This window comes from Humulus lupulus, chromosome 2 (genome assembly GCF_963169125.1).
Source record: "Humulus lupulus chromosome 2, drHumLupu1.1, whole genome shotgun sequence".
NCBI classification, from domain to species: domain Eukaryota; kingdom Viridiplantae; phylum Streptophyta; class Magnoliopsida; order Rosales; family Cannabaceae; genus Humulus; species Humulus lupulus.
Window position 1 is genome coordinate 256,045,870 of NC_084794.1, and position 27,475 is coordinate 256,073,344.

The window sequence follows — 27,475 nt, forward strand, 5'->3', positions numbered from 1 at the left end:
GAAGAAACAGGGTAGCGTTGTAGCGCTACCCTCATAGCGCCCTAGCGCTCTTCACATAACCAAACCACCCCAACACCCCCTTCAGGTAGCGCTGTAGCGCCCCATACTAGGCGTTGTAGCGCTACCTTCAGCTAGAAAATGCTCAGAGACCTCTTCCTTCGAGTCCACCATTTCCAACCCAAACCAAAAGCTTCCAAACATCAAATTAAATCCCAAATGAACCCAAATACCACCTCCACATGTCCAAGGCACCACAACCCCAAGAACCCTAGCCAAAACTCCAATCAATTCCCAACTTTCCAACCCAAAAACCAGCTAAAACTCAACTAGGAAAACAGAGCAAAAGAAAGAGTTCTAATGGCTAAAACCTCACCTCAATCTCAGCAACACACCCTCTTCAATGGTGGAGCATAACCCTAGCTTATCACGGCTTGGTTCCTTGGCTTGGTTCCTCAAAAGAGAGCTTGAAAATTCAAAGAGAAATGGAAGAGAAACCATCGGGAGAGAAGGGAAGTGCGACTCTGTTTTTGGGAAGCTTCTACAGCCTTAATGGCTGATATAAATCCTTACGGGTGAAAAGACCTAAATGCCCTCAAGTCCAAAATAAAACCTTAATAGCCACCAAGGGCAAAATCGTCATTTCGCACCTATTTCGTTAATCATAATTAACACCCTCCAATTCCCGCTATTCTCAATATTCTCACATACCAATAAATCATATCCCATTACCCTTTAATTTTTGGTAATATTCTAATCATTAAAATCACCCCGAGACTCACCCCAAACCCCGAACTTAAACCCGTTATGACCAAACCGAACACTTGCATTTCATGATCGTCTCATGCCGAAAGGCTCGAACAAATCCACATATATTGTGGTACCATTCATAACTCACCCACATGCACGAAAATACACAATCACGCCCTCAACGGGCCAAATTACCAAAATGCCCTTATAATTAAAATAAACCCATATGTATGCATTTATCATCATATAATAATATAATTCACATAAACATGCATATGATCACTTAATAACATAATAAATCAATTATGGCACTCCCGGCCTCCTAATCAAGGTCCTCAACCTTATTAGGAATTTTGGGGCATTACAATTTCATTCAAACTTTGTGCTAGCTATAGTTTGAATAAAATAGTTACACCTTTATCAAAATAGTGAGTTTGACCATAGTCAACTTCGCTGCTATATTCACACTTCAATACTCAAGATAAACACATTTTCTTGAATGTTAATTTTAGAAACCTATTTGTTTCTATAACTCCCTTTATGTTTTAAATTGATTCCTTCTTGAACCAAATATCTCTCAAACAAGAACTTTAGACAGCAAACATGTCTAGATTATTCATTTTATACACATATAGCTAAAATAATTTAGACTATGGAATTCTAAATCACATAACTTGTATGTATATATTTTAATAAGATGACCAAATTAATCAATCATTTTCAACAAAATAAATTGATTAACTTTGGAGTGTCATCCCCACATTTCTCACATAAATTGATAATAAAATATCACTATAAAATATAAATATCCTCATTCCTATTAAGTCCTTTACATTATCCTCCAAGATAATACTTAGACTTATTATTTCTAAAAAAATTCATGAGTCCTCAAACCAAATGATAAACTCACAATAGATTAAAATAAACAAAACCTCAATGTTAGTTTATTTTGACTCATTTACTTGCAAAAGCAAGACACACTCATTTGAAAGTAACCTTCACTTGGTTTGCTTTCTTTTATATATTTCACAAGATGAAATAAGTAAACACAAATACCATGTGAAAATTTCTCAAGCAAATAATCACTAATTTTCACTTTTAGTTGTCTAAATAATCTCACAATCACTTAAACAACTTTTGTGCATCTTCTAAGAGTCTCTTTGAGATTCTTTTGAAAACACCACTTTGACATCCATTGATTTTCTCGTCAAAATCAATTTGAAGATGTCAATTTTTAAACACTTTAAATCAAATAAAATAAATTATCCTCATTGATTTATTTAAACACTTTGATTTCGCATGTTGTAGTTTAAAATTATCTCCTCATTGAAATTAATTAAAACACATCACCTTCTTTAACCAAAATGAATAAAATTATCTTCAATTTATTAACCATTGGCGTAAAGATTCAAAATTGCTTCTCCAATTTTGTAATGCGTCCTTATTGAGACATTGAATATTTAAGAATTACTGTCAGTGCATAACTCTCAAGTATTTTTCCTTTTTCACCACACTTTAGACTCCAAGCCTTATAGGTCAATATGTCATCCCATAATTTTGGATCCACCTTGATCCATTTTCTTGCAATTGTGCAATAGCAAGACACAATTATCAAGGGATGCAACCCCCTTAGGTTCATCTTCTCTTATCTCATAATTGAGATGCTCAACACTTAAATGAGAAAATTTAAATTCGCAAATAATTCTCTTTATTTACCAAATAAATGGTAATTCATCACATGCCAACAATAATATAGGATAAAATTTATTTATATTATTTTCACCTTAATTATCACATTATATGACACACCATAATAATCATGATAATTCACATGTATATTCACATATCATTATACTTTTAAATATTAACATACCTTTTGGATCACATAATTTATTATTAGTATATATCATAAATATCATTCTCATACAATAATTCACATATTTATATATTCTATTGATTGAGAAAACCAATATATAGGCGTGCAAAATTTAAAACTACCTAATTATCATGCTAATAAATTCCCAAAACATAATTTTCATGTCAATATATGTATTTCTTTCTCACAAATAACATGTATCTCACATTGTGTTAATATGTTTAAATTATACACACAATTATTCATATATCAACATATAAAAAACATGGTAATAAGATCTCATCACTATTATATAAACCACTATTCTTATGCATGAGTGACTTGAAACACTTACCTTTAGAGTTGGATCCTCACAAGATCGCTATAGCTTCTCCTTCCATTAAAGAGGAAAAAATAAGATTTTGATTGTTAGAGAATTTATATATATATATATATATTTCAGTGTAATATATAGAAACCAAAATACAACTCTAAGCAAGAAATACAAATGGACAATAGAATCAATTAAAATATAGTTACAACTCTAATGCACAAAATACAAGTAAAATAGATATATGAAGAAGTAGAATAGAAGGAGATTACAAACTCAAGACAATAACAATACAAATAAAATAAGAACAAAGAAGGACAGGAGAATAAAATAAGAACAATGGAAAAATATGATGAACACTTTAACACTCACACCACCTCAAGTGAAGAGTAGTGGAGATCGCTAGACTTGAACAAGGTTTAAAACCTTTGTCCAAAATCTCATTTCCCTCTATTCTCTTAGCACTAAGGGACTCTCAAGTTAAGAAATAGTTCTCTGAAATTATCAAGTCTTTTGTTTTTCAGTCAAGTGCTAAAATAGATGAAAAACTCATATTCACAAGTGACTAAATAGTCTCTATTTATAGAGTTTTGAGACACCCTTTGAATTTCAAATTCCACCAACTCCTTGATTGTTACCAATGTTAAATTGGGTGTTCATGGAATTAAAAGGAAGATTTGGGGTTACTTGGAGTGTTCCAAATGTTCAAATTGATGAAAATGCATAAATAAAATTTGGTTGTCAGCGCCTTAGGTTGCGGCGGTGAGTCTCTGACTCCCAGGCCGCGGCCTGGGATACTTTAAGTTTCGGCCTAGAGCTTGTAACCTCCCAATTTTTTCACTTTTCCACAAAAACGTCCAAACTCTTTCCTTTTTTATTTTATAACTTCCATACACCTAATGAAAGTCAAAACCACTTCTCCAATAGCTATTCAACATAATAGCTAATGAAATTCAATTTGAAAATGTATAACTCTTTATTCTATACTTTAATATGAGATCTTTTGTAGATCACAAATAATTACTAATTTTGTAAGATGTGTAACTTTCAAAAGCATATTACAAATTTGGACATACACATTTGTAACTCTCAAATTATATTACAAAATGTGACAAACTCATTTTGTCACACTTATTTAATCTAACATTATATTATTCCTGAATAATATAACAGATACAACTCATATTATGCCAATCTATTTATAATAATTAACCGTCTTGTACTATAACCTATCTACTAAGTTCGGCTCATTTCTAGTTGCTTCTTTATATCTTTTCAGTCTCGCGTATACTATAGATTTTGTCAATTCAATTATTCCAGAGGATCATAAAGTCTCTTCCTTTCAAGTTATTAGTAAACAAAACAATAATGCTGTAGATGGAAAATAGATAAAAGAGAACAAAGAAAGGTTTTGGGGAAATAATGTTTTTCTAGACAGGTTTAAAAAGATTTGAAGACCTTGTAAAGTTATAATGACCAACTTGCATAAGATTTTTGTTAAGGGATGTCCAAAGAACCTTTTAGTTTGTCTTTGGATGGAAAAAAATGATTTTATAAAAACAATTAAGCTTATCATTTTAACAAATTACAACTTTTGAGATGTACCGGAATCTTTAAAGGCCTTCAATCATTTTTATCTTACAGAAATGATGCAAAAAAGTTCTGAATATTTGCTTCTACAAACCCTCATACAGACATTTTTATTAGACAAGAGAAAGCGTAGCTGTACAATGGTAAAAGACTAGAAAATCATGAAGAGTAAAAGCCCAATTTAGGAAGCAAACTACAGAAGAAGAAAAGAAAGCAAAGCTATTTTCAGTCACACAGTAATCCACCCTACCAACAGCTAAAGCTTCAGGTATTTACATGTCTTCCTCGCAAATCTCAACCATATAAATATAAAAAAGCACATGGTCCTCATATGGTGTCCCATTTCTTCAAGGAAGACTTTTCTACTTTGTGGCTGCAAGAACTGCTGGCCCTTCCACCTGTATGATTTCAAGTTTTCAACCCCACCATATAGACAAGTTAGTGAAATTGAATTGATCTAATATGCGGCTGTAATTTAATGGCCCCCTTTGTCACATTAAGAGATAAAAACAAAGTCCATTCAGGATAACAAGTCACTGTCCCATTTTCTATTATTGCTACTTCAGTATATTCTGTCATTTCAAAGAAGGGAATATGAATGTTGACAGCCTGAGAAACTATGTGTCATGACCCGGTCCAGACTTAAGAATAACGTGTAAGAAATTCTTAGTTCTTATTGTCCATTTTATCCTTTGAAATACTTTGTTTTTCATTTTAGTGAGTGTACAAAGTTCTAATATAATAATAGGATGATTGCCAGAACCAGATTGCTATAATGTATCAATTTGTATCTGCAAATTAGTAACTCATCATCGTTTTACCTTATATTTTGCTCCCCAGATCTCTTCATCATTAGCAGGCACAGCAGTGATTTTGTTCTTAGGATTCTCAAAACTTCTCAGCCCTCCCAAAGTTGTAGAGAAGAAACATCCTGACAAGTGACAATCAAATGAAACCATCATCAACAAAAATGTACTCAAAATCCGCATTCTGCCCTTTATTCTATTCAGATCTTTATGCCATAAGCAGCCATACAAGTACAATGTTTGGTCACCTTGAGGGAATGAAGCAAGTGACTTGCCACAAGCACCCTTGAGCAATTCAGCGTCGTCAGCAAAAGCCACATATCCATCCGCAGTGATTCCCCAATAAAGAGGAACCTTACCAAATTGGTCCTGTCAAAATCCCACCAACCAAAATTTTGTTGTTGTTGTTAGAGACCAATTCAATTCAAGCTAGACAAAACATTCTAAAAAGGCTTCACCAAGGAACTTGATAGGTGAATTTTTGAGGGGTTTGAATAATGATGACGACTTACAGAAGCCACAAACAATGTGGAGGTGGACTTGTCAAAAACTATGAAAGCAAAGCTTCCATTTAAGTGGCCAACTACATGGTTAGCAGGGTATGGTGCCCGATCACGCAGTGCCTTGTAAGCCTCAATGACCAAAACCACTTCATTTGCAGACTTGGCAAGCCCATATTGCTGTCTCAGACTCCCCAGGTTGTCTAGTGCTCCTTCGAACAAGCAGAATATTTCATCCTTCACAGCAAATGACCTGCCCAAACCAATTCTTATAATAAGTTACACTGGCATACAATATTTATGAGATTACTTTAGTTTTCTAACTTTAAATCCAAACCAAAAGAGTATTAATCATTGCCAAGTTACACCTTAATTCACTGTCACCTCAGTTTGTGCACATTAGAAGTCTTAAAATTTGATTCAAGGTCTGCAAGTCTACTTTCCCTTCCACTAACTTGATGCTATATTTTGAGTTACCTAATACTGCTTATCCAAGACTTTATGGGAAAATAAAGCATGGGTATTGATGTCACATGTCTTATTTATTATTAACAATTTTTTTTATACATTTTTTTTAATATTTTGAAGTAAATGCCACGTCTCTTAGTTGTTATGATGTCAATCAATTAAGAATCCTAGCATAGATGATTGAGACACCCACTAAAGAAAACCCAACATCCCAATTCAACCAGCCAATAGCCAATGATATAATCCCCTAAAAAATTTGAGAAAAAAAAAAATCAAAAGCAGATTCCTAAACCAGTTAATATAATAACATGTTTCCCACTCCCACACCCTAATCTCATCCTAAGAATATATTTTTAAAAGAAACATCATATTCATTTCAAGCGTTATGATCAAGTGGGAGTCTAATAAAGCGTTATGATAACACAATAAAAAAAATTAAATTGATCATCTACCTCGTTGGTCTATTTACTATGACATATGGGAACATAGAATCATGTTTTTTTTTTTTTTTAAATTGAAACTGAGTTTCATATAAAAATAGAATCTTGGGGTTTTGAAGTTGGATGGAAATGAATAGATAAAAGAATGAAAGCGAGATATCACTATAAAAGCAATTCTATCAATTAGGAATTAATATAAAAGGAAATATATTAATATATATGGATTGATTCAATTGAGATATGCTTTAAAAATGTTATAATAAAATCAAGTTGATTTATAAGCGAAGTTTTTATTTTGATTTCTAATTTATTATTTAATTTATGTCATTGAATCGGTCATATGTATCATATAATCTCATAATATATATATAGATGGGAATTCTTCTGGGCTTCACTTTAAATCCTACCGGTGGGGCTCTCAGTGTTCTTGACCTGTAAACAATTTTCGGTGCCATTTTTTTTTACCGTGTATATTGTAGCTATTTAGAGCACCCTGCAAATTTTCAGAAAATTCCGAATAGTTTACAGTGCCGAAAACTAGGTTCAAACATGTTGTTGCACGCGTGACTAATTTTTTTTATGCGAGTTGAAAGTAACATGTTTGAACCTAGTTTTCGGTACTGTAAACTATTCAGAATTTTCTGAAAATTTGCAGGATGCTCTAAATAACTACAATATACACGGTCATAAAAAAAATCGCGCCGAAAACTGTTCACGAGTTGTAAACACTAAGAGTCCTACCGGTAGGGCTTAAAGTGAAGCCCCTATAGGAGAATTTCCCTATATATATATATAAAAGTTAATCATATATATATTTAAAGTGTTGTTATTTGGTAGCTTAAAGTGTCCAACACTACATGAGATGACATCCTATAATTGGTAATATCCTATAATACTTATTAAATTAAAAATATATGAGACCCGATATTGGATTACAGCAATAGCGGTATTTCATTTGTTTGTGGTGTTGGGTACCCCGGATACCCCCTAGCAATGACATATTAAGGTATTCAACACCACACAAGATGACATTTTATGATTGGTTAACAATACTCATAATACTTATTAAATTGAAATATATAAGACTCAACATTAAATTGCACCAATAACATTATGTCAACGTCTTGTGGTGTTAGACACTACTAATGCCCATTAACAATATTATATTTTAAAACCTATAAAAACATGAATAGTCAATGGAAAAAGGCATTACACTGAAGGAGACAGTAATATATTTATATGTATAAAATATGAGTAAAAATATGTGCATAAAAAATATGTACTCAAACATTACACACATTAACGTGATATTATTTTTTTAAAATAATAACCTCAATTTTGATAAATATAATTGACTAACCTAAACTGTTAGGTTAGAGTGAGCATGTATAACATATGTGGACATATTTTGAGTAAACATATCATTATTAACTTGTTATTGGATTACTTTAATCAATTACATATCGGCGTTTTAATACAAGATCAATAAATCATGATCTGTTAGTTGAAAAAGAAAAACTTATATAATTTATTATATTTTTTAGAACATATAGTTCCTCCAATGAATTATAGCTCTTTCAAAATTAGACAGATTAAATAAAATTTGCTATGACTCAAGTAGTGTAAATTTTTTGTTAAAAAAAAAAAAGCAGTCTAAATTTTATTTCTTACACATCAAATATAAAAAATTAAACAAACAAAGAATAAAAAATCTGAATTAAAAAAAAAAAAACCTACAATAGAAGAAATTTTATCAAAAAGATACAAGAAAACAATACATGATTGGTGAAAAAAAAACTTTTCAAACAATGGTGTTAGGTTAATATGACACAATATAATATAACTTCAACTATAAACGAGTCTATAATATATGATCATACCATATAATATATGATCGCTCGATAATGCCACGTGGCAATCATGCGAGAGAAACCCTCCCTCCGCCAATACCCACCCACCCCACCACACTTTCCCAAAACACACAAATATTTATTGATAGTCACAACTTAATCAACACGATCAACCATATGGTCCATATGATAGCTAGATCATAGCCGTTGGATCTCTAAATATCGTTCCAAAGACTGCCCTTACCAACACTAGTTCGGATAATCCAACGGTGTGTAATTAAAAAGAAGTGACTTTTAGGTACTCTCTCTCTCTCCACAACTTGCTCTTTAAAGAAAGTATTGTATTTTTCTTTATATAAATTAATAATGAAAAAGAAAAATCAATGTTTCGATTATTAATTAATATTTAATAATAATGTTGTGTGAACTGAAAACTGAATTTACAAAGCTAACGTAAATAAAGAAATATTAAAGATCTAATTGAATTGAGCAAAGTATATAATTTTAAGAGCTAATTCTCAAATAATTGGAATAAGTATGTTTAGCAGCATGACACGTGTACAAAATCGTTAAAAATGTCAGAAACTATCAGAGCTGATTAATTGAATGTTCTAATGATCATGGTCAAAAAGAAAAGTCGATGCATCAGACGGTGGAGAACATTTGGTTCAAACAAGTTTACAATACTGCGATAATGATCAGATCAGATAAGATTGAACGGTGCCATTTTTTCTAACGTACCTTGGTTGCAAGGCAGACTCATTGTGATGAGTGAAGGCGAGCTGGGCTTGGTCACCGACTTGCATAGACACAGCGGAGGCGTTGTTCTCAATGAACCGGTTCACCAGCGCCGTCGCCGTGATCTTAGGCGAGGGAGTCCTGCTCCCGGCGGCCACCAGCTCGTCAGGCGGCGAAACGACCGAGCTGCTGAAAACTCCCAACATGGCGAACACTTTCTAAAATTAGAAGTAGAGAAAGGAAAAATGATAATAATTAGTGGCTAGAAAATTCTCTCTCCTACGAGAAATTTCTCAGTGCAGCTAGAAAGTTAGAAAAAAGATCTTGGACAGGCCACGGAATGGGATTAAGAACGGTGAAGAGGGTTGTAATTTATAGAAGGAACGGGAGGGTAGCATTGTCATTTCAATAGTTTTGGGGATTTGTTTTAATTTTTATTTATTTATTTTTATGTAAATAGTGACGGAGTAGGCATGTGGTTGTGTGGTGTGGGACCCATGATGGGCGATTAGTTTTGGGTGTCGTATTCGAGTGAGGGTGGAGAAGGTGGGGCCCTCACCTGTGAGAATTTTATTTTTTATTTTTTTATTTTTAATTGTATTTATTTTCACTGCTGATGAAATTTATGAACAGGTCAGGCTGTTTTCTAGTGAGACGAGTCCAGATATTTGTGACTGTGGAACGGTGAGGTTGTGCCACGTCAGATTATGATACTGTTATGTTGTAACTCACTTAGTCTTAATTTTATTTTAAATATGATTTTTTCGAATTTTGTTTATTTATTTTTTATGTGAGATGTGCAGTCACATTTATGAAACTAAATTCTACCGTTTCATTACACAATACGATTCGATTAATGAATCCAAATGTTGAAGGTGGAGATATACGAGAAAAGTGTGATTCATTTCCATTACAATTTCAATAAGTTCATTATTTGGCCTAGGTGTCTAATTAATCTAACTACCAGTAAATATAAAATTTATATATTTTACATCGATTAATTATGAGTCCGTTTGGTAAAATTTTTATTTTTAAATTTTTTAAACACAAAAATAGAAATATTATTTTATTTTTGTTTTTTTATTTTTTAAAAATAAAAATATGTTTGGTAACTATTTTTGTTTTTAAAAATAAAAAATAATAAACGTGTTTGATAACTTTTATTTTTATTTTTTGTTTAACAATGTGATGTGTTAATTTGAAGAAGAGAAAGAAAAAATAAAAACTGTTTAAAAAAATTTTGAAAGTAAAAATTTTCTATTTTCAAAATTTAATAAATTTTGTTTAAAATTTAAAAAAATAAAAAATAAAAATAGAGTTACCAAACGCTATTTTATGTTTAATTGTCAAATTTTTAATTAATTAAATAAAAAAACAGTTTTTTTAATGGTTACCAAACAGCACCTATATTTTAAAAAAAAATTAATTTTGATAGTATATCACTAAAATTTATATTATTTTTCAGTAACAAAATTAATGAAGCACTAAAAATTGAAAAAAAAAATACATGTTTATAAAATTTTATGTACACATAAATAAATGTGAATTGAATTTGACTTGATTGGAACAGTTAAAGTGTATTCAATCCTAATCATAAGTATAGTTTAGTAGTGTTACACTTCTTATTGCAAAAAGGAAATCTCAAAGTTCAAATTTTTCCTTAAAAAAAAAGTGCATCAATCTACATAAAGTGCACATTTCATATTTTTAAATCCAATTCGATCAATGCAGTTTACAGATTAAATCGTATAGATTTGTATGGATTGAGTACATTTTGAACACTTCTAATTTAAGGTATGATTAATTATATTGAATTAAATAATTTAGTTAATTACAAAATATATATCGGAAAAAACTTAATTCTACAAAAAAAAAAATTAATAATTTAGCAATCTTGTGATGATTTAGTTTTATTTAAAAAATTCAAGATAATTTTATTCTAAATATTATAAGTTATGCAAACCCAATTAAATTAATTTACTTGTTATTTGCATGGTCAATATGTCATTGTGGCAACCACATTGTGCCGACCACATGACACTCGAGTATCCTTTACCTGAGCACTCGAGTACATCACGACCAGCTCAAAGCTCTACAATATCCAAAAGCAAGGATTGTCATTTGTTTTAAGGAAAATAGACAATGGTGATGATATATTAAAGATTATTGATATTTGGCATCTTAAGACGTCCAACACTATATGAGATTATTTTTCATAATTGGTTAGTGATACTCCATATTAATTATAAATTATGTGGGTCACAATATTAAATTACATCATTAGCAGTATGTAACTTTCATATGGTGTTAGGCACCACAGGTGCTCCTTAGTATTTCTTATATATTAAAATATCTTATTTACTTTTTCCTATAGATAGAATGGAGAATTATTTGTTAAACACGGAGGATTTTATGTATAATTATTTTTGTAAAAGATATATCTCAACTAGTATAATTGTAGACTAGACATATTTTTAAATTAAGCCACGTTAAAATAATTAGTTCTAGCGTCCGTAATACAATTTTTAATTGAATTGTTTTACGAGCACTAGCAAAACTAGTACCAAACCAAATAATTAATAAATTAGATATATCTCAGCTAGTATAATATGTAGAAGCTCCTCTTACAAGCATGTACACTTTAAAAAGAAGAAAAGAAAGTTATTGCTATATTTTCAAATTTAAAGCTAATGAGGTAATGAGCAACACCATTTTTATCTTCTTTGAAAATTAGAGACTACATTATGTATAGATAACTACTACCAACAATTTTAGTTTGAAAATATTTCATTCGTTTAAATTAATGTTTGTTATAATAAATGAGATTTATTTCTTTTTTCTAAGAAAAGGGCCATATTGTATTTGATGATTTTAGCTTTCTTATAATTAAAATACAATGTTAGAAATTTACTTCGTGAAGAAGCATGTAGATGTTTCCTTCCTTAAAAATAACTCTTAAACACTTAAAAATCATACGAAAGTTGATCCAAATACTAAAAAAACAACTTTAGACTCAAAAAGAGTTTTGAAAAGTAAAATGCCAAATAAACCCAAATACTTTTACATAATGTTGAAAGTAAATTACTCCTCAGCTTGTGACTTCATTTTCTTATCTGTGGAAAAATATAAGGGTGTATGAGTGTGATTTATTTAATAGAAAGTTAGAACTTAAAGGCTGTTAAATAATATTATGTTATTACCAATCTACATACTTAAAAGGTTAATCATAGTTTCTTTATTTAAGAGCCAAAAGAACCAAGATAATATATGACACATTGTCAAGCTACATTATATATAGAAGTATCTAACTCGATTCAACAAATTAATTCTCTTTTGAATTATTCGAAAAAAATAGTTGAAACTCTAGTCAAATTGAATCAGCTTTAAATTATTGCATTTTTTTCAGCACATGCTCGAATTGTCAACATAATCATAAACATATCTTGCATCATAAATATGACTTTGCTAAGCACAATTATATCAAACGTGATTGTTCTATCTCAACTATCTCTCTCTTCGAAATTTAAGATTTTATCAAGGAAAAAAAATATTCAAACAAAAATAAGATAATTTTTTCTTAACAAAATAAGAGTTTAACTTACTATAATCTATAGAATTTATTAAAATATTTTTTTATTTGTCTTTTTTCTAGTATCTTCCGTCATAAAAGATTTCCTTAGTACAGTTCAACTTCTAAAATAATTCCATCGTAAAATTGAAAGAAATAATAATAATAAAAAATCTCTCTCATATTAGAAGAATAATTTTTTTTTTTAAGAAATACACAAAATTACAAAATAAGAAAAGATTAAAACTTAAAATAATTTCTCATAATTTTCACACACTCTATAACTCAAGCAATCTACCTTATATTACATGTACATAATTTTTTTTTTTTAAAACAAATTGGTTGATCCATTTAAAAAGAAAACTTTTTTTTTATCAAGCTCAATTATGATGGTATGAAACTATATTTTTTTTTTTTGCAAATTATTGTAGAAATTAATTTATTAAAATTAGTACAAACAATTTTGTTAAAAATACAAACGGGTCCAAGTTTCTAAGCTCGAAAAAACCATGGGTGTGTACATTGAGATTTCCTGTGTTCTGAGAGCAACTTGGAGCTAAACTAAGGGATACAAGAAGATTACTTGTCAGTTCATGGGTATAAAAGAATATTATGTATTTTAAAATTATCTATTTCTTTTTGTATATATAAATATACATATAATGGATGGGACAAGCAGACAAATGATTCTTCATGCTGGAATTAATACTATCAAAATATATATTTAATTTTCTATATAAAGTTTATGCATGATAAAATACCTATTTTATGGTATGCCACTTTTATTAAAGAATACAATAAAAGTATGACTTTTTTTCAATAATTGGACAAGATTGTCTTTTCTCTCCCTCTGCTTTAACTTCTCTTTCAAACTCTCTCTTCCTCTATAACCATGATACCACCTCCCCACGGTGAAAGAGCACACTACCTCTCTACGATGCCACTTCCATCGACGCCTCCACCTCCGCCATCATTGAAATTGCCATTTACTACCACCATTAAAGCTCTTTCATCAATTTTTTTTTTTAATTTTAGTGAATAAAATTTTAATCCAAAACTTAAATCGAATGAAAGATTTACCTAAGAGACTAATTTATGGATTTTGAACATATATGTACAAGATTTTTTTGGTTTTGTTTGCTATTTTTTTTTTTCAAATCTAAAGCTTAAAAACTTGTAGAAAAATGATGTCTAACGTTGCATTAATGATGCATTTGCGATGGAGCCTTAAAAACATAGTTTGTAGGCCAAAACGATGCATTAACAATGCAGTAATGATGCATTTGTGATGGTGGCTTCCTAACGATGCATTAACAATGTGTTTGCGATGGTGGCTTAAAAACATGTTTTTAGGTCATGCAATGTTTAGCGATGCATTAACGATTCAATAACGATGTATTTGCGGTGATGTCTTGAAAACATGGTTTTTAGGCCAAAATGATGCTTAACGATGCATTAACAATGCAGTAACGATGTGTTTGCGATGGTGGTTTCCTAACCATGCATTGACGAAGCGATGCATTAACGGTGCGTTTGTGATGGTGGCTTGAAAACAGATTTTTAGGCCAAACAATGTCTAACGATACATTAACGACACAATAACGGTGTATTTGGGATGGTGGCTTGAAAACATGGGTTTTAAACTAAAACAATGTCTAATGATGCAATAACGATGCAGTAATGATGTGTTTGTGATGGTGGCTTCCTAACAATGCATTAATGATGGTGGCTTCCAAATGCATCTTTAATGCATCGTTAGTAAGCCACCATTGCAAACACATCATTACTGCATCGTTAAAGCATTGTTAAGCATCCTTTTGGCCTAAAAATCATGTTTTCAAGACATCATCGCAAATGCATCGTTAATGCATCGTTAGACATTGTTTGGCCTAAAAACATGTTTTCAAGCCACCATCACAAACACACTATTAATGCATCGTTAGGGAGCCACCATTGCAAATGCATCCTTATTGCATCGTTAATGCATCGTTTTAGCCTAAAAACTATGTTTTTAAGGCTCCATCGCAATTGCATCGTTACGCATCGTTAGACATCATTTTTCTGTAAATTTTTAAATTTAGATCTGAAAAAAAAAACGCAAACAAAAATAAGTGTTTAAAATCCATAAATTAGTCTTAGGTTGATCTTTCATTCAATTTAAGTTTTGGATTTAATTTTTTATCATTAAAATAAAATAAAATTGATGAAAGAACTTTAATAGTGATAGGAGGTGGCACTTCAATGGTGGTGAGAGGTGAAGGCGTTAATGGAAGTAGCAGCATAGAAAGGTGGTGTGCTCTACCACCATGGGGATGTGATGGTGGTGGTGGTGGTGTCGTGGTTATAGAGAATGATAAAGAGCTTGAGAGGGAAGGTGAAGGATAAGAAGAGAAAGGGCAATTTTGTCAAATTTTTCAAAAAAGTCATTTATTTGCCATATTCTTTAAGGTTGACATACCTAAAAAATAGAGTATTTTGTGATGCATAAACCATAGCTTCCCTCTTTAAAAATTAGTAAAGAAACCACTTAAAATCATGGTCCATTAATATATTACAGAAGTGCACCTCCAAGTCCTAGTCATACCAAAGCAAATAATGCTTTATTTTATTCCATTAAAAAAAAGATACTAGCATTTATGAATCTAAGATTCTATTAAATATGCTTTTTTTTTTTATAAATAATTTACATCATCAAGTATAAAATACATTGCCGGCAAATATAACTTGGTGATGAGGTTAATTAGGGTGCTTATGCTTATATATTTGGTGGGTTATATTTGATCTCTTTTTTGGAATTTAGTCTATGAGTTGGGTGAATATGGCTTGTAGAAAGATGACTTGTGTGTGTGTCACTCCTTGTATAAAAATATAAATAATAAATAAATCAGATATGTTTGGTCTTTCAATAATTTTGTTGTTATTCACTCTTTTTTAAGCCAAAAAAAAAAAAAAGAAGACACACAGTAAGTGGAGGTAAAAGTCTCGTGAGCTAAGCTAGTAAACAAACATTCATAGTGGCAGAAAAATAGAAAGTAAAATTTCTAAAAAGAATATTTTTAAACAAAATAATGATATCTGGGCATTTTGAGGTGAAGATCACGGAGCATTTTGAGAAGTATCTGGGCATTCCGGGGCTGGTTGGCAGATCAAAACGGGAAACCTTTAAATCAATCAAAGACCGAATTTGGAATAAAATTAAGGGCTGGAAAAGATCCTTGTTCTCTGCGGCTGGGAAGGAAGTACTGATAAAGGCAGTGGTGCAGGCTATGCCGAACTATGCTATGAACTGCTTTAGACTCCCTCTGAACTTGATTAACAGCATACATAGTATTGCTGCTAAATTCTGGTGGGGATCAACAGAGAAGAAAAGGAAGATCCATTGGTGCAAGTGGGAAGAGCTGTGTAAAAGAAAGGTTAGAGGAGGCCTTGGGTTCAAAGATATGGAGCTCTTCAATCAAGCGATGCTTGCAAAACAGTGCTGGAGACTAGAGAGATTCCCTGATTCCATGGTGGCCAAAGTTCTCAGATTTAGTTACCACAGTGAGTGTAACTTTCTCCAAGCAAAGTTGGGCTCCGCCCCCTCCTTCATTTGGCGGAGTCTCCTATGGGGGAGGAGAATTATCGAAGTAGGCTCGCGCTGGCGAATCGGTTCGGGAGAGGAGGTTAGAATTATGGAGGATAAATGGCTGCCTAGACCGTCGAAGTTCACCTTCCTGGAAAAACCCGATCTACCTCCGAGTCTTAGAGTGATCGACCTGAGGAAAGCCGATGGGGAATGGGACGAGAATTTCATCAGAAATATCTTTATTAAGGAGGATGCGGACTACATTTTGAGCATTGTTCCAGGACACCTGGAATCCAGTGACAAAAGAATATGGCATTACAACCAAAATGGGGATTATTCGGTGCGTAGCGGCTACCAAGTTGCTATTCGTGAGAAAGAAAGGGCAGAAGGATCAGACATGAAGGAGACTGAAAGCTGGTGGAAGAAAGTGTGGAGCTTGAGAGTCCCCCCCAAAATCAAGCACTTCCTTTGGAAGCTAAGCAACAAGTGGCTTCCCACTAACAGTGTTCTGTTTTGTAGGAAACTCAGGAACGATCAGGGGTGCTGCAGGTGTGGGGATCTTAGCCAAAGAGAGGATTGGTACCACGCAATTTGGCAATGCCCTAGGAATAGACAGGTCTGGAAGGTGGCAGGTTTTAGCAAAATCGCCAAAAGAAGGAATCTCGAGGATCCGATCTCCTTCCTATCCAGAATCTCCATGCAGCTACCCGAAGACAAATTTGGCTTCTTTATCACCTTGGCTTGGCAGTGCTGGAATTGTCGCAACAACGATTCTTTCAGGAAATGGAACCCGGAGGCCACTGCGGTAGTGGATTGGGCGGCCAACTACCTTGAGGATTTTATTCAGAGACACGATGCCCCTTCAGTCAAAACTAAAACTGCTCCTAAGAAGTGGACTGCTCCTGCCGAGAGGGAGATCAAGATCAACGTGGATGCGGCTGTGAATAAGGTCCAAGGTCGCTGTAGTAGTGGTGTTGTGATCAGAAACAGCCGGGGAGAGGTAATAGCTTCAAGCTGTTCTTTTTTTAACTGCGCTTACGATCCCCTTGTGGCAGAGTTGATGGCCATTCAACAGGGCATCCTAGTCACCAAGAGGCTCAACCTTAGGGGGGGGGCGGATAGAGTTGGATTGCAGCCTTGCGGTTGGTATGTTCAACAGACCACCGGATGAAAGTGGCGACCTGGACTTACTGGTGTCCGACATTAAAAGGGAGACTGAAAACCAGAGAATTCTCTCTGTCCGTTTTGCTCCCAGATCGACAAACAGTGTGGCTCATATGATAGCCAAATATGCAATGAAGTTTCAAGAAACTAGATGCTGGGTGGGTAGTGTCCCTCAGCTGGCGTCTATGGCTCTTGCAGAAGACACAGCCCTCTTGGGCTCTTGAGTCTCGTTTTCTTTCTCTGTAACTCATCTCAAAAAAAAAAAAAAAAAAAGAAACAAAAAAACAAAACAAAATGATGATACATATTTTTTTAGGAAGAGCAGTATCGCTCGCATGTTCCCTTTGCTTGCCCTGTTCACACTCGAAACCAAACTTGCTTTGAAAAAAAAAAACTAATTTTTAAGGTGTTCTTTGGTAACATTTAAAAAAATAATTTTTTATTTAATTAATTAAAATTTTGATAATTAAATATGAAATAGTATTTGGTAACTCTATTTTTATTTATTATTTTTTAAAAATTTTAATTAAAATTTATTAAACTTAAAAATAAGATTTTTTCACTTTCAAAATTTTTTTAAATAGTTTTCAATTTTTCGTTTTTTTTTTCTTCTCTTATTCAAATCAACACCTCATTTCGTATTGTTAAACAAAAATAAAAATAAAAGTTATCAAACACATTTCTTATTTTTTGAAACAAAAAATAAAAATAGTTACCAAACATATTTTTATTTTTTAAAAATAAGTAAACAAAAATAAAAATAATATTTCTATTTTTGTGTTTAAAAAATTTTAAAACAAAAATTTTACCAAACACAACCTAAGTTTTTTTTAGGGATATTTTCATCAAGTAATGGTATTTTATGAAAATGTTGGTGTTGTTTGGTAATATTTAAATAAATAGTTTTTTATTTAATTAATTAAAAATTTGATAATAAAATATAAAATTATTTTTAAAAACAAAAAACAAAAATAGTTACTATATATATTTTTATTTTTTTAAATAAAAAAACAAAAATAAAAATAATATTTTCATTTTTGTATTTAAAAAATTTAAAAACAAAAATTTTACCCAACACAACCATTATTTATACGTTAGAATGAAAATGAATTTATTCATACGTTTAAAAGATCTTTACTGAAAAAAGTGAATATCAATAGAATCAACTACATTAAATCAATTCTTGATGGGCAAACCATAATTTTTTAAAATAAAATATTAAAAAAATTGTATTTAAATAAATATTTTTGAAAAAAAATATATAGTAGAAATGATAAAAAAAATCATAAACATATATTATATATATATATGTGTGAATTATCTAACAGGGCTTCACTTTAAACCCTACCGGTGGGACTCTCAATGTTCTCGACCCGTGAACAATTTTCGGCACAATTTTTTTTTATGACCGTGTATAATATAGCTATTTAGAGCATCCTGCAAATTTTCAGAAAATTTCGAATAGTTTACAGTACCGAAAACTAGGTTCAAACATGTTGTTGTACTCGTGACTAATTTTTTTTATGCGAGTGGAAAACAACATATTTGAACCTAGTTTTCGGTACTGTAAACTATTCGGAATTTTCTGAAAATTTGCAGGATGCTCTAAACAGCTATATTATACACGGTCATAAAAAAATCGCGCCGAAAACTATTCACAGGTCGAGAAACAATGAGAGCCCTACCGGTAGGACTTAAAGTGGAGCCCCTATAAAAAAAAATTGTCATATATATTTATGAAATAAAAATACTATCTTTAATTAAACTAAAAATATATCAAACCTAAATCTATTATGTACCAAATAGAGAGAGAGAGAGAGAGAGAAATAGTGTATTAAAAGCAAGAAAGTGTATTCTTTTTTACCTAAAAATAGAAAGAAAAGTTGATAAGTATTACTAGATATGTTCTAATACTACAAAAGATCACAGGTGAATAATAGAATTTAATTAGTAAATGTTATTAATTTTATTGGATGGTTTCAATCCACAAATTGAAACAATGTATTTATATCGTGAGCGAATTTTGTCCCAAAAGGAGATGTATTTTGCTTATTGATTAATGGTTAGATTAATATGACATTTGTTAATAAATAAAAGTATAAGGTTATACACTAAACTAAATATAAATGTAAAGTACATTAAACTTTCATCTAATTACATAAAACAAAACCTGCAACAGATACTATTCTTTTTTTTTTTTACTTAAAGAAGAATATATATTTTTTTATATAAAAAGCGTGTAAATAAAGAAAATTCTTGATTTTAACGGTTTTATTTAATTTTAACATAATATTTTATATATTTAACAAAATATACATTTAAAAATATATTTGTTAATTATATTAATATAAATTTAAATATTATAAAATATCATTATTATAATAATATTTAACATAAAAGTACATATTTAATAATTATATTAATATAAATTCAAATGTTATAAAATATTATTATTATAATAATATATAATACAAAACTATATATTTAATAATTATATTAATATAAATTGAAATGTTATAAAATATTATTATGATAATAATATATAGTCCTAATTTTTTTACTAATCATATTAATATGAATTTAAATATGATAAAATATTATTATAATAATATTTAATACAAGACTAAATATTTAATACTTATATTAATATAAATATTATAAAATATCATTATAATAAAAATATATATTACGTAATCTTAATTTTTATAAAAAAAAATTATCATTTATATTTAAAAATGTTATCATATTATATATATTTTTAAAAACTATAAACAATATTTTGGTTTAATTTTTCTTTTAATGTGGTTATGTAATTCTTTTATATATAATATTGTTTATTTATTTAAAATTTATATGAAAATCATACAAATTTAATAAAAATAATTAATAAATTCTATAAATAAAACTAAGCAAATGTGTATTACACTAGCTAATATATATATCTTCTATATAATAAATGTGTAGATAACGGAAATTCTTGGTTTTAACGGTTTTTTATTTTTTTAATGTTAATTTTAACGAAATATTATTATATTTAACAGAATATTCTTATATTTAACTGTAGTTTGTAAACATCACTTAAACTTAAATTAAAATAAATAATAAAAAAAATTAAAATAAGATATTTTAAAATAATAATTATTTAAAAATAATAAATAATCAAACAAATTAAAATATGATATTTTTGAGATATTTTACAATGATAATTATTTAAAAATAATAAAATCATATGTTTTATAACTTAAATAAAATTTAATTAAACTTAAACTCACTTATTATAATAATACCATATTAAACATATAATATAATCTACTGTCAATTAGTAAAAAATTGTTTTTTAAAAAAAACTAGCAAGAAACTTAAATTTAAAATTCACGTATAATATTTAATATTACATTAAACATATAATATATAATCTCTTGTTGTCACTCCCAAATTCAAAAAGTAGAACAAACATAAACTTAAAAAAAATTATTTAATTAAAACAGGATATTTATTTGAAATTTATATGACATAATATAAATTTAATAAAAATAATTAATAAATTTTATAAATAAATGTATCTAGTATATCTCTTCTATATAAAAAGTGTGTAGATAACGGAAATTCATGGTTTTAAGGGTTTTTTATTTTTTTCCGCTAACTTTAACGGAATATTCTTATATTTAACATAATATTCTTATATTTAACGGTAGATTGTAAACATGAGTTAAACTTAAATAAAATTAAATAAATTTAAATATGATATTTTTGAGATATTTTATAATGATAATTATTTAAAAATAATAAAATTATACATTTTTTAACTTAAATAAAATTTAATTAAACTTAAACTTAATATTAATATATAATCTTTTGTTGTCACTTACAAAATAAAAAACTAGAACAAACATAAACTTAAACAAAAATTAATTAATTAAAATAAGATATTTTAAAGATATTTTATGATAATTTAAATAATTAAACCATATTTATTTAAAAATAATGAAGGCATACATATCATTTTTTTTATCTTATAAATTTGTGTGATAGCTTGTATTTTATTAAGTGATTGTAGCTCTCTTTCTTCATCAAATTCACCAAAGCACATTACGATATACAGTATAATACTGTCTACTCTATGACTTTTTCTGTTTTTTTATTTCTATTATTAATTTCTTTTTAAATATTATTTTATTTTATATATATTTACATGACTACATTATATATATGTCATGTAGTCATGTAAATATATATTTATATTAACGTTGTGTTTAGATGACATATAAGTAGAGATTATTGATATAAATATTTATATATATTATAAAGCTATAATTTATTTTATTATATATATATTAAAAAAAAAGTAAACCAATTTTTATTAAAATTATAGACAATGTTTACAATTTTAAAACTAAACAAACGTAGTATATATATATAATGAACAGACAAGAAAATATCCATTAAATAACTCTAAACATCCATAAGTACCAAATAAATAAAAAAAAATTAAATGGTTGTACTCTAATGTTGTTTTGTTAGGACCCTTCACTTATATCGATCAATATATGAAGGTGTATATTGGAGATCAATTGACCCACTATCGACCAATTGTGTTGAGCAAAAAGAAAACACTATCGACCAATTGCTAATAAATAATTATGTATAATATAGCTATATATGTGACAAGATATCTTAATAATTATAGGTGGATTCATATATAAATTTTATGATGCAAAATAATGTGAAATACTTTATTTAAGTTTCATTTCAACTTCAAATACAAAGTGAGTATAAAAAAATATTTTGTGTAAATAGAAATTACAACTTTCATCCAATAATAATATGCATACCTTTTTTTTTAATTCACGTACTAATATTTCTTCATATCAAGTTAGTTGAACTCTTTTTCTTTTAGTATGTTCTCATTGTGTCTCTTTCTCTCTCAAGTAATTGAAACACAAATTAATGGATTAATCTTTCCAATAATAAGATCATATTATTAAAATTTCAGATAAGAATAGTAAAAGAAAACATTATGATTATATACAAGAGGAATAAGGGCATAGTAAAAAACTTTTATGATTATGCCCTTATTCCTTCGTTGTTTTGGTGTTGAATGATGCAAAAATGATTGTTAGTAGTAATTTGGCATACTACTTATTTTTCTAGATCATCATAATAACCATTATCTAAAGATGAAGAAGATGACAAATAAGATGAAATGCCACAATCAGAATTCATCTTTGCTTACTTAGCTAATATTAGACTATTGTGTCCCACATGGAATAAGTGTAAGAATATTGAACCATTAATAAGAACATGTGTAACTCCACTAATCACCAATTGGTTTTTAGATGGAGCCTCATGATTCTTGTCATGGTATCAAGAGTCAATTCCCTAGCGGGCATTCGATCCACACTGATCCAAAAGAGTGAGTCAAGCCACAAGAGATCCGCATAGTGCAAAAAGACACTTGAGATCTGAGATCCGCATAGTGCAAAAAGACACTTGAGATCCAAAAAAAATAAGCGAGCTGAAAAAAAATAGGCCACTTGTGATCAGGTGATTCAAGATTGGTGAGCGAAAAATCGCCACAATCTTGAGGGGGATATTAGACTATTATGTCCCACATGGAATAAGTGTGAGAATATTGAACCATTAATAAGAACATGTGTAACTCCACTAATCACCAATTGGTTTTTAGATGGAGCCTCATGATTCTTGTCAGCTAATTTATATTTATTTTTTCAAATGTGATCCTTGTTTTATAATATAGACTATATTATCTTATATTGTTTTTCAAAATTTTGAAGATAATAAATCTAGTGGTTTGATTTGGGTCAATGGATTAATTTGACTACAATCTCAACTGTCGCATTGTGTAGTCAAATCATGTATTCTCTTTTACTCTTCCCAAAAATTTGAAGATAAGAATTTGAACTTTTAATCTAGGCCGATGGATTAATTTGAGTAAGATCTCAACCGTCACATTGTGTAGTCAAATCATGTCTTCTCTTTTACTCTTTTGCCAATTTTTAAAGATAAGAATGTGATCTTAGTTAGCTAAGTCTCTCCTGTATAATTCAATAATACTCTTTGAATGACCACACTTCTTCAACATATTTATGAAACAACTTCTTTTTCTTCCAAAATGAGTTCAATTGGAACTTTGTCATACTCACTTGAAGAAGGCGACCATTCTTACTGCAATTGCCAAATTAAGGGGATGTGTTAACTAAATTAAAAATAGAAACCCAAGTGGTGCTTCAGAATAAGATATTATGAGTATATATCATTCTTGTTTATTTGTGGTTTTTAAGTTATTTTCAAATTTCATATAATTCATTCTCCTACTTATATTTGAACAGTTTAATCAAGCGAATATGTTAGCACAAGATCCAAACTACAAGAGAGGGTTCAAATTTGATCACATGTGGCCCATCCTTAAAGATATCGAGAAATTTACAGATAACAACACCAATGCACCAACTAGATTCCAAGAAGGTCATAATTTTACTTCATCCCAATCATGTTCTCCCAGTTCGGAGTCATTGACATCGGCATCCCCCGGTATGAATTCATTTGATCTTAATATGAATGATGATGCAACCACTATTAATTTAATTGAAAGACCTATTGGTGTGAAAAAAGTAAAAGAAAAACAGAAAGATGAGGAACAATTTAATAAACTAACGGAGCAAAATGAAAAACTTGTTGAAGCTATAAAAAAGGGCAACTAAGATAGACATGAAATTCAAAGAGAAAAAAATAAAATTAAAAAACAAAAGGCTAAAGTGGCTAAAATGAGAGAAGAAAATAAAATTTTATTTACAGATTTGAATTCTATAGACGACCTAGAGTTTCGTCAGTATATTCAAAACGAAAAAAGAAAAATTATGCAGAAAAATCACAAACATCCCAACATGGAGAACAAAGAGAACAATTTTAATATCGAGCATCTCAGTATCAAGGTCCTCAATATGAAGAAACTCAAAAAGCAAGAGTTGAAGATGAAGTTCAAGGATCTCAAGATTAATGCCAAGGATCTCAAAATCCCTCGGAAGATTTTAGTCAATATTATAATTATCTTAGCGGAACGGGGAATAACTTTCTGCACTATTAAATTATTGTTTTAGTTTATATTACTTCCTCTAGATCTGCTTATTGCTTTTGTTTTTATAATTGGTGTGTTTGATTTTAACTTTGTAATATATGTTTAAGTTTGTTTGTTTGTTTTTCTGTATTTTGTTAGTTGTTTCTTTAATCAATTTACATGTTAACTTCCATTTTCTTATAAATATATATACATATTAAATCTTTATTAAAATTTAAAAAATTATACAAATATTTAATTGTGATAAATTTAAATTTTTATTAAAAGCATATCAATTGCATACTTAGTTCACATTTAAATTACAATATAAACTAACTAAATTTATATTACAAATAATATTTGTATAAATTTATTAATTATTAATATAAAAATTAGAAAACAAAAAAAATATCGTGAGTACAGTGTCTCACCATATAATGAAAATCTCAGGTGAGGTACTGTAACATTCGTCATTTTGGTGAAAACATTGCAGTCCCATTGGAATATATAAGATGTGAAATTCACATCAAAATGACATTTTGCTATTGGGTTGGATTTGCCTCATGGACAAGAACTTTGAAAATTAAAGCTACGTTTGCCTTTCCTTTTGTTTCACCGAATAATTCTACGAAACACACACACAGTATTTTGTCTCCCCATCATTAAAATTTTCAAATATTTTTCTTATTCAATTTCTAATTAAATGCCCTAAGGTACGTACGTAAATAGCATTCATAATAACAATTAGAATTATTGGCACACAACACCATTAAGAGAAAATTAAAAAACCAAATCCTGGCAGCGCCCGCGCCCCTGGTTTTTACAACAGCACACAGTTTAATTGCTTGACCATAATAAATGCTTGTACTTTTTACAAAATTTATTTAATTTCCCCGATGTTTTGTTTATATATTAAATAATTTAATTAGCTGATTAGTTAAAAAATATTATTTTCCAATTCTAATATGGCTTCTATTTCTCTCTCCAACTTGATATGATTTATTTTTATTTTTTCAACAAAATTATGAAGTTGACAAGAAATTTAGAAATCAAGTTTCAACTAAATTTATTTTCTAAAACATCTTTTATTTTAGTTAACATATATGTACTTCTGTCTTAATTAATTTGTCAGAATCTTACTAATTTAAAAAAAAAAAAAAAAACAGTGTGAGTCTATCTGGGTGGAAAAAGTTCATGTAAGAGTTCATGCATGCATGCTTTTAAACAAAAAAAATATATAAAAGATAAAGAATATTTAGTTTTTTGAGGGGAAAATCAATATTTAGTTTAAGAATACAACAAATATCTAACAATTATTACAAAGGATATTGCATTTTGCAAAAAACAAAAAACAAAAAATAGAAAATATTATTGGAAAATTCTACAGTACACCTTCTATTTTCAGTATCTGAATGATTTTCGGTACAATTTTTTTTATGATCGTGTACATTATAGTTATTTAAAGTATCTTGCAAATTTTCAAGAAATTTTAAATAATTTATAATATCGAAAACATGGTTTAAATAGTTTGTTGCAACGTGTTATTATTTTTTTATACGAGTGGAAAGTAACTTGTTTGAACTTTGTTTCATTAATGTAAATTATTCAAAGTTTCTTAAAAATTAGTAGGATGATCTAAATAACTACAATGTATACAATCATAAAAAGATAACTACGCCGATAATTATCCAAATATCTTTTTAAAAAAAAAGTGTGCAGCGGCACATCCAAAAATAGGGTGCCCCAAGTTACACCCAAATTTCGAGAATAAATTAGCAACCTCGAAATATAAGCTCACAAGTTGAAAGATCAAAAGTAGTAGAAGTATTCGACATGATTACTTGTACAAATAATCGATAATTTCTAAGGTGCCACGTCATTGGCACTCGAGCATGAACTTTGAGCTCAAAAGCAGAGGTTTCCTTCGAAAGGTAGTTGCGAAAGACTAATCAAATAAGGAGGCGACATTACTAGAATGTTGAGCTTGAAGCAACAAGCAAGTTCGAAAGAATGTTAAAGCAACACACGAGAATGTTGTAAATTTCTATTATTTTGGTTTGGTTTATACCGTGTGTAAACAACCCTATATTTGAGGGATATTTATTTGAATAATGTATTTAGTTGTATTTATTAAAATTCATTTGTATTTGGAATTCAAATGAGATATGTTGTAATTTCCCTACAATTAAATGAAGAATATTCTGTAAACAGGATTTATAAATAGCCTGAATTTAGTCATTTATGGGACACACATGAAATTACTATCAAAACTTTAACGCAGACAGGTAAATAAAAGTGACTCGTGGCCTAGGTAGATTTAACTACTAAACCACGTAAAAAATCTTTGTTCTTATTTTCTTTCTTAATTATCCATTTACTTAATTGCTCTTGCTTTTAGTTGACGAAAAACGTCGTCAATAGTTTGGTGCTTTCATTAAGAGCATTAATTATTCTTTCAAATGTCTCATTTTATAGAAATGATTGATGTAAATTGTTGGGAATCCATTGATGTAAATGGCTGGGGACATAATATACAGATATGGAATATATACATTTCCGAGAGGAATTGAATAATGGTTCTCTTAAGGGTTGGCTTTTGGAATTGGAAGATTATTGAGCTCAAATTCATAAATTAGTTTATGAATTAACATTCACTAGTAAAGTTAATGGTACTTAAGGAAACAAGATATAATTAAAGAGATTAAACGGTGATTAATTCCTACTTTAATTATGAATCATTAATAGATGATTGAATTGTATGTAGGGATTAAATCGATA

At 29.5% G+C, this 27,475-nt stretch overlaps 1 protein-coding gene across 1 annotated transcript; it reads right to left on the minus strand.

Moving 5' to 3' along the window:
* Positions 1 to 4,602: 4,602 nt before the first annotated feature.
* Positions 4,603 to 9,674, minus strand: LOC133819250 (stem-specific protein TSJT1). Its single transcript, XM_062252452.1, has 5 exons — positions 9,329 to 9,674; positions 5,842 to 6,082; positions 5,578 to 5,698; positions 5,345 to 5,454; positions 4,603 to 4,921 (listed from the first exon to the last, which is right to left on the minus strand). Exons 1-5 carry the CDS (start codon positions 9,529 to 9,531, stop codon positions 4,886 to 4,888), a joined length of 711 nt encoding a protein of 236 aa, XP_062108436.1. The 5' UTR covers positions 9,532 to 9,674; the 3' UTR covers positions 4,603 to 4,885.
* Positions 9,675 to 27,475: the final 17,801 nt, after the last annotated feature.

Coding starts and splice junctions, on each gene's coding strand:
- LOC133819250 (XM_062252452.1), bottom strand. CDS start 9,531: ATGTTGGGAGTTTTCAGCAGCTCGGTCGTTTCGCCGCCTGACGAGCTG. Junction 6,083..9,328: donor GAGTCTGCCTTGCAACCAAG/GTACGTTAGAAA, acceptor TGGTTTGGGCAG/GTCATTTGCTGTGAAGGATG. Junction 4,922..5,344: donor TCTGGGGAGCAAAATATAAG/GTAAAACGATGA, acceptor GAAATCATACAG/GTGGAAGGGCCAGCAGTTCT.